Raw genomic sequence first — 9,153 nt, forward strand, 5'->3', positions numbered from 1 at the left:
TTTCGGAATAGATAAATATATTGATTCAATTGACAACTTGAGCTACTGTATGTTAATTCTAAGCTTCCGCCGCTCTACGGCATCATCAGGGAATGAAAGAAAATATCCCATAGTTCGTGGTATAAAAGTGGTGTAGGTGACGCGAATGATAGAATATATTATTGACAATGAGTGTAAATATGGCGATGGAAGTATACGATAATATGGACAATAGCTAATGAGTATAAGTGATAAAGCGGTAAAAAATAAAGCAGTTAAAAAACCAATCTTTACTTAAAACACGAAATCTCGTCATAAAAATGGTCTTCCTAGAAGTCGTGTAAAAAATTACAAAGAATAAATTAACCATATAACAGGAATGCATTAACTAACATTACATTACATTAACTAACGAACTAATTAACTAGCCTACAATAAAACCTATGTAATAAAACTTTCTCTAATTTATAGTGGAAAATAATCTCTCCCATTCAGTGAGGTTTTAAACAGTTTTAAACTAGGCAGGTGTCTGATTTCCGAGGGAATCTTGTTCCACAGAACAGATCCTTCTCGTTAGTGTCTACGATGTGCCTTAAAGTTACGCCTGCAAAAATCACTTCGTTTTGAAACTTTTACATACTAACGTCAAACATGTGAATGTGGAGGAGAGATAGGGTTGAAGTACACGTCAAAAAAAATTACAAGTTTCTGACTGAAACGAGAAAACCTACGACGTTGTTGATTGTTACTACCTTTGTTATTGCATTAATATTCCATATAATTGCAGACGATCGCAAACGATCGCAAAGCCGACTGTTGCATACATTTCGGACAGCCGAAGTGTCAAAATTACACGCGCGTTGTGCTGGCGGGAAAATCGCAACAAACAACATGGCGGACGTCGAGGAGGAAATTTTGCTGCAAGCAAAACCTCTGTGTGCAATATGTGGATTGAGTCATTCCAGACTTTGAAATTCTCTTGGCACTGCATCTCGCCCCGATCCAGAAGGTAGCGTTTTCAACCGCTTCAGATAACGACCATACGCAGTTCTTATGTTGCGGAATCTGACCTCCGCCTCCGCCTCCGCCGCCGATAAATTAAATTTCTCCCCGATTTTTTCCCAGCAGTTAGCCTTTTTTTTGTCTTTGAAATCTTTACTGTTGCGGTGGTAAACGCACTCATATCGCGCAACTTCCTCCATAAATTCCTCGTTACTAATGTTACGTTGTTCAACGCCAGCCATGTTTACAACAAATAAGCGGTTGCTACAAACGAATATTCGGGCTTTGTTGCTAAGAAGCGTTGAATCATGGGTGGTAATTCAAAATATTATGTGATGCGTTTCGATCGCAGATCGCAGAGCTTTGGTTTGTGAGGAGAGAATTTGCCGATATTCGTAACCATAAAAAGCCAACAGTTAGCAGTCAACTGAAAGTTTGAAAGGAAGTTAAGACATTTGTTGATTTTATGTTCGTTTGATTCTACATGTTAATTCAGGTACTAAGCGATTTTTCCGCTCCTGGATATTCTCTTTTAATTGCTTGACCCAGGAGAGTTTCAAGCTAAGGTTGGAGGAACGTGAGGAGAGAATTTGCCGATATTCGTAACCATAAAAAAGCCAACAGTTAGCAGTCAAATGAAAGTCCAATAACCGTGGTAACCACCTGCCTATCTGTATTATCGCGTAACACCTTGTAGTGAGAACTACCTGAAGTTGCAAGTAGTTAATATTTACCAGCAGAATAACTGACTGCCTATGATGGAATAGCCTAGAACAACAATGAGCTCATTGGCAGCCAATAGGGGTTTACGTTTACTAAACGAAATATTAGATCACTTGTTTAGAGTCTAGCATAAATACAGGTGTTTTGTAAATTGTTCTTCGGTTACGCCCCCGGTGGTGGGACGCCGGATACCACTATCCCGTATTGGTTATATTCGGGTTACGTTCCGAGTACGTTAGTGAATTAAACTCTACTATTGGACCCAAGTAACTGCGTATTCTCTGTCTTCCCGTTGGATTGTTTTGCTGTAACAGATCCCGAGTCCTCTAGGAGTCTGACAAACTCCGTCGCTGCAAGGGTGTTTCCCTCTGGATTGTTGTAACAAGGATAACAACCGTAAGCGGCCCAAAAACCTGTTATCACAGGTTTCCATATGATCGCACGATCGCAATTGATCGCAGACGATCGCAGAACTTTTTGCGATCTGCGATCAGCGATCCGCGATCGTCTGCGATTATATGAAAATCAACCCCACTTTAAAATGGTACGCCTTAAACTTACCCAGTGTTACTGCTTGGAAAAAGTGTGTCTGTTCTCTTTCGGCATAATCAACAGATCTCTGACGAGCATCTCCTTAACGACCTCAGGCGTTGAAGCCATCACGAATTTGTAGCTTCCAAATTTCTGGGAGAAAACACGACCTTAGCTTTCTCTGAGGCTGTAAAACAGCACAAAATTTTTTGATTTAAAGGGATTGTATTAGAACTTAATCAAGCTATTTTAGGAATTATTATTATTTACATCTTCTAACTCAGGCCAGTAACCTACAAGCAGTTATTTTCCGTCGCAAGATATACAGTCATGGAGCGGCCAACTTATTGCTTATGAAATCGTAGTATTTATAGCAATTAAGTAACAAAGTGTATTTTTTCCAACACAACGCTCTAACAGAGTGAATTTAGGCAGTCTTCGCGAACTCAAATTGTGCAATAGCGTTACCGTTAGCGTTATGCGTTCCGTAAGACAGGGATAGCCGTCAAACGCGGACCCGGTGGTATGTTCCTGAACTCGTAGAGCGCCATCAGGTAATGTAAGAGCATAAGCAGAAGCAACACCAGAGGAACATTTAGAAAACTTAGAGAATCATAAACCGTGGCAAACAACGGCGCCATGTTTGATATCATTGTATCGTGATGCAAAGTTTTGTTTTGCGACAGGACTTTAACGCAACGTTACAAAAACAACTTATTTCAAACCATGCAGCCTAGGGCGAGCGCGGTTCTAATCAAAGTGCTCTTTGAGCAAACAGTAGTAGCAGAAGCAACAACAGAAGAACATTTGCAAAACTGAGGGAATGGTAAATCGGGGCAAACATCGTAATGACGCCATCAAGCACACCGAAGCGTTATGCATATGCAACAGCTTAAGCTTATTATTAAGCTTATTATTAACATAACAGTACACTGTTCCCAATGAAATAGTGCAACTTACTTTGTTGGTCTGGTCCTAGATCGCCATTAGAGTGTACGTAGAGCGTAATCCGTTGCGTAAAATGTCTACGAGTCAAGGACAGAAGATAAAAAGATCTACAAGGTTTCAAAATCACAACAAGTCCTAAACAGGTCCTTTTGTTGTCAGGATTATTTCCAAAATATATGCTCAGATGGCTGGAATACCCCTTCTACTACCTCTTCTACTGAAAACGTTTACTTTGTTAAACATGTACACTTTTCCTAATACCACCAAGCATAGGATCCTTCTGTGACGATAGATTTTTTCCTGGGGACTGTATATTTTCAGCTAACGGACACTCGAACTGAAAACTTGGAGAATCTAACTCTGCGGAGCACTGCTTGGCCTGCGGGAACGGAAACTCGTCACGATTTCCTGTTCAAGAGGATTTACTTCAATGGTATTCTCTACGGACGTCAAGGAAGAGACATAACTTGGTCCAGCAGTAGTTTGCTCTACACTCGATGTAAAAGTCGGTGTAATCAAAAAACGTCTACAATGTAGCTTGTTTATACGAAGCACTCAGGTACAAAGTACAAGTTATGTTGCTAGCTAACTAAATACACACACGATTGGAAACAAAAGAAGCCTAAATTATCCTCTTCAAAATTCGTGATTCTTACTTAAAATTCCGCCTAGTACCTTGATTTCTTTGTTACACTAAGTGCATGACAACAAACTGGGAGAACCTACCCTTGAAAGGAGCTTACGTGGCACGACACGATACGATACGATACTTTCTTTAACATGGAGTTACGCTTAGCTAATCAGCTAGTTTACAGGTAGTCCACGGCCCTAGTATATTCTAAAAATTAAAAGTAAAAATGTGTAGTCATTGATCGTATGAAACTATAAACGCAGAGAACTAAAAATCTGGAGAATCAAATCACAGTAAATTCCGATATCAGTCAAACTTAAGCGATCGAATTTTGCTGTTCACTTCATCAGTGCCTATACTACTTTAGTTCTAATATCAAAGGAATTATGAAGAGCAGCTTGTACACAGGTATCCAGGTTAAAATAAATATCCAACAAAGGAAATTATAGGACAGTTCAAGCACAAATTCGAAAAGGGCAAAGTCCGATTTGAATAAAATCTGAGTGAGTTAGGAACTACTAAGGTAAACTACTACTGTTGGCTTAAGAAAAGGTTTCAAAATCTTAAAATCATGATAAGGCTAAACAAAAAATGACTAAGAAACCATCAGTCCTCTCCTAACACTAAACCCATTGTCCGTCAAAGTACCTATTTAAATTAAATAAAATAGCTCTTCTACTGGTACTGTAAACGTTTCTACTTGAACATTTACGTGTTTCCTAAAACTACCGTCCGAGTGATAATCTCAGGTCACTTCCGTTTCATTGCGCGTATCTTGTAAGGAACAGGAAACTGTGTGCCACTATACATTCCCTTCAAGCTGGGTGGACGACCATCTTCTTCAGCGATGAAAGTGAACTTCTGAAGCATCCACGAAAGAAACAAGAACAACTCAACTTTGGCCAAGGGCTCACCAGCACAGACACGGCGTCCCGCTCCAAAAGGGTAGAAATTGCCTTGGTTGGTGATTAACTTACCATTCTCGTCGATATGATGGTAAGGGTTAAACTTGGTTGGGTTTTCCCAGCATTTGGGATCTAGATGAACAGATTCCGTGTCAGCAAACACGATGGTATCTTTGGGAACGCGGTAGCCACAGAGTGTAGTATCTGTAAGAGTGAAGTGAGGTACTGCAAGAGGCGCCACGTTTCCAACTCGTAGCGTTTCCATGATGGTCGCATGAATGAGAGGCAGATTGGTTCGGTCTTCCAAACCGGGATTCCTTCCACCAAGTACTTCATCTAACTCGAGCTGAATATCTTCTTGGTACTTTGGACTGTTGACCAAGAAGGCTATCGCCCATTTCATTGTTGTGCTTGTGGTTTCGTAGCCGGCAGCAAACATGTCTTCGATGGTATTGACGAAGTAGTCATCGGAAAGAAAAGCTGCTTGCATCTCATTACTCTCGCGTTCAGCTTTATGTTTAGCGTGCAAGAGACCAGAGATCAGATCATGTACAGGGTCTTCCGGGTGGAAAGTTTCTTTTCGCTCTTTTAAGAATTTGCGAATAATATCATACATCTCTAACGCAGGCTTGAGAAGACGATCATAAGCCTTAAGAGGAAGGTACTTTGCGAAAGCAAAGTTATCTAAAACGGTTACCAGCTGAGCATCATCGGTATTTGCAACAAGGTCTACGTTTAGTTTCAAAAGCTCGTTCAAATCTGGATTCGTTGTGTCGTAGCCTTCTCCAAACGTGATTCCACAAATGACATCAGCAACCGCACGCTGCAAGCAATCTGCGGGATCAAAAGGCTTTCCATTTTGTTCTTCCATGAAATGCACCAGTTTTTCGGCCTGTGTCGAAACTCGTCTTTCGATCAGGGGAATATCAGAAAGATATTGGCGCAACGCTGTTGTAAAGAGCTTGCGATGAAACTTCCAGGCGGGCCCATAGTTACCAAACACAATATCCTTACCTCCTGTAATTTCAAAAACATTGATATTTTGGTCTTTTTTTTTCTTATTGTACTAACTGATCAATATTGATACCTAGAGACGGCTGAGCGATTAAATTACTGTGGCAATAGCGTAAACAGATTTCGCTTGAATTTTAGGTTTCGGAAAAGAAATCACATCAAGCTGTAGAGGAGAAGAAGTTTAGGGGAACCCCGTGCCCATTAATCCGGTCACTAACGGGCGACAAAAAAACTGGCCGTATTAATCTGGTGGCCGTATTTAAGGAGTTCTTTAATAAGAAAATGACTGACTGAGCTTTAGAATAAAGAATAAAGTGAAGGCAATGACGTGGGGGCCGTTTTTACGGGTTGGCCGTAAGGCGGGGCCACACTGTCCATGCAGAAATATATTTTTTGTTTTACGGAGAAGAAATCAAAGGCAAAACAGAATTTGGTTGTAACTCGGAGTTTCAACCCTTGTGGTGATCATCAACCAACTTCTTTTTCATCTTTGATTTCTCCTCCACGTTCTATAGCTCTACTTTAAAGCATTGAGCACTATTTTTGCTTGGCTACGCTTTTCCTATTGATATATATTTGTTTTATTTACCTTAGTCTTGGGGCAAAGTTAGAATTGTGAATACACTAGCGCTGATCGATTTTTCATGAAATATATCTTTTTTCGTTTTGGGATGGTGTTTAGAGTACTCGAAATTCAAACTCAAGGAACTTTCAAGTACAACCTGCCACGTTGTTTCTTAGTCTGGGTTCAGGAAAAGAATAAATTATTAACACATTACAGAAAAGGTGGACAGATTGGTAGCCACAAAAATTGCACATTGGTCTTGCTATAAGAGTCCACTTTAAAATGGTACACCATTAACCTACCTAGTGTAAATTCTAGGGAAAAGTGTGTTTGCGGTCTTCCAGCATAATCAGCAGATCTCTGTACGAGCATTTCCTTAACGGCCTCAGGAGTTGAAGCCATCACGAACTTGTAACTTCCCATTTTCAAGGAGAAGACTCGACCGTAGTTTTCTTTGAGGCTGTAAACAACACAAAATTGTAGAAGCAGATATTTAGTTTTTTCTGAAAGTTAAAATATTCCAGAATAGTGAAGGTTAAAATATTTAAAGTGAGAATACTTTTGACGGAGATACGTATTTTACGAAAATTTGCCTGCCTAATTGCTGTGAGTAACTACCGTAATATGTTTGAGTTGATACGGATCGAATCATTGCTGACAGGAATTATTTTGGATAAGAAGAGTTATAAGCATTTTCGTTCTAAAAATGTGGGATTTAATTTAAGTAAATGCATTATTTTAAATCGACCTTATGTACGAGCCGTTTGAGATATCGACTATCCAGCGTCCTATCAGATATAAGGTGGGTCGTTAGCACAGCTTTGGTGTCAAGGAGAATGGATACACAGAACAATCCGAGGCGAGACTTGCATCCGAGTCACTTAAGTATGACATTAGTATGTTATGTGCTGAACCAACTATGTTTTATATTTTAAAAATACACCCTTGCATTTATATAATACCAAAATCCGTATAATGCTTGACTAGTTTTGGCGATTTTGAATTCGTTAACGCCCGACACAATGTCGTCTTGGACATGAACTTACGTCCACTAAAAGGCCACTTTTCGCAGTAAATGACGATTGCAGAAGAAAATAATATAGTCGAACCAGGAGATTTTAGTGATAGAAACGAAAACAAGCTTAGTTTGACCTTTGCAACGCGTCCGAGACGAACGATGCCGAATTGAGTTGTTTCTGTATTTGGTTCCAGTGTCATTAGGATGCCCGCGCTACACGGGGCTTTTAGCAGATGTCTTGGACCCGGGGCGGGGAAATTGGCCATCGTGTAAATGCTCAATTTCCCGCTATGTGATCGTCCCAGGGGTCAGGGAGCCGGGATTTCAATTGACTGATGCAAGATTACCAATCTGGTCGTCGCTCGAGCTTTATTTAAGCCCTAAAAGATACGGACTAGGCTCGATTATTAGCCGCTGTTCCGGAAAGGAGCCCGCGCTAGAGGATCGAGCCTAAAAAAAGGAATAAGAGCGGTTTTATGGTTCAAACAAGCTATGTGTACCTAAAAATATATTTGCATAAATGAATTGATTGTCTCTATTACATGACGTAAATGTTCAGTCGTTACAATTTTTCATCCGTTGGTTGTTTTTTAACTTGCGTGGCTTTCTAAATGAAGATTATTGATTTGCTCCCTATATGCATATATGCAACACATAAACGGTCAGATTCATGACATTCATTGCTGCCTGTCATCTCAAAGGATTTTAGACAACTTTGTTTGCTTAAGTTTATTGCACAATCCCGGAGGCAAAGAGAGATGCTTTTCAGTGGAAATTTTATTTCTTTTCTCGAAATAATTCAGTCTTATTCTAGGTTATAATTGGAATACGTCTGCAATATTACAGGAGTATAATCAACAAAACTCGTACTTGTACTATTCCGTAGGTACTAATACTATTTACTGACCTTTTGAAAGCGTCGGTAAGTTTCTCGGCCTTGAAGTCGAGAGAAAATACGTTCCCTAAGACAGGGATAGCCGTCAAACGCGGACCCGGTGGCATGTTCCTGAACTCGTAGAGCACCATCAGGTAATGTAACAGTACAAGCAAAAGCAACACCAGAAGAACGTTTGGAAAACTTAGAGAATCATAAACCGTGGCAAACAACGACGCCATGTTTGATATCACTGAAACGTGATCATAAAATTGCTGTGCAACAGGACTGTGACGCAACGTTACAAAAAACAACTTATTAGCGAGCGCGGTGCTCTATGAGCAAACAAGTCAAACAATAGTAGCAGAAGCAACAACAGAAGAACATTTACAAGGGAAATGGTAAATCGTGTCAAACAACGACGCCAAGCACACTGAAGCGTTATACATGTGCAACAGGACTGTCACGCAACGTTGCAGGAATAATTCGTCCTTTCATCGTACTTTTGTTAGCGCTCATGATACGTGTCTTAAGATTGCTATTCTAGGAGTCACTTCGTTTTGAAACATCAACAAACGAACGTCAAACATAGGAATAGGGAAGATTGATGACGCCTTCAATTACAAGTAAAAAACATTTTCAAGTTCCTGATGGTTACTACCCTCGTTATTGTATTCATGTTGCGAACAGAAAAAATAACAGAAAAAGCGTGATCACCGTCAACGGGTGACCTCTTACCTAAGGCTTCTGAAAACTCGTAAATATCAAAAGCTCAGAAACTGTTTTATCAAATTTTTATGTCTGACTTGTTTCTCAACAGCTATATTCCAAAATCTAAAACTAGAGAGCCAGGAACATTTTTACCCTCATCAGGCATAAAAGGATCTAAATTTATATCTGTTTACAACTTTTCAACTCAATAGCGTACTTGGTTTGGAAAACAGCGCATTTTGAATTTCAGAA

The 9,153-nt window shown here is 39.9% G+C and overlaps 1 protein-coding gene across 1 annotated transcript; it reads right to left on the reverse strand.

The window, feature by feature from the left end:
- Window positions 1-3,060: 3,060 nt before the first annotated feature.
- Window positions 3,061-8,641, reverse strand: LOC145481417 (steroid 17-alpha-hydroxylase/17,20 lyase-like). Its single transcript, XM_081459895.1, has 3 exons — window positions 8,224-8,641; window positions 6,601-6,758; window positions 3,061-5,736 (listed from the first exon to the last, which is right to left on the reverse strand). The coding sequence occupies exons 1-3, from the start codon at window positions 8,430-8,432 to the stop codon at window positions 4,565-4,567; spliced, it is 1,539 nt and encodes a 512-aa protein (XP_081316021.1). The 5' UTR covers window positions 8,433-8,641; the 3' UTR covers window positions 3,061-4,564.
- Window positions 8,642-9,153: the final 512 nt, after the last annotated feature.

The sequence above is a fragment of the Orbicella franksi genome, chromosome 3 (genome assembly GCF_964199315.1).
Source record: "Orbicella franksi chromosome 3, jaOrbFran1.1, whole genome shotgun sequence".
Classification (NCBI taxonomy): Eukaryota; Metazoa; Cnidaria; class Anthozoa; order Scleractinia; family Merulinidae; genus Orbicella; species Orbicella franksi.

Bases quoted from the DNA above. Each gene is read 5' to 3' on its own strand.
- LOC145481417 (XM_081459895.1), bottom strand. From the start codon at position 8,432: ATGGCGTCGTTGTTTGCCACGGTTTATGATTCTCTAAGTTTTCCAAAC. The intron at 6,759-8,223 runs GTCAGTAAATAG...TGTTGTTTACAG, and splicing joins CTTACCGACGCTTTCAAAAG to CCTCAAAGAAAACTACGGTC. The intron at 5,737-6,600 runs GTAGGTTAATGG...TTGAAATTACAG, and splicing joins TTCCCTAGAATTTACACTAG to GAGGTAAGGATATTGTGTTT.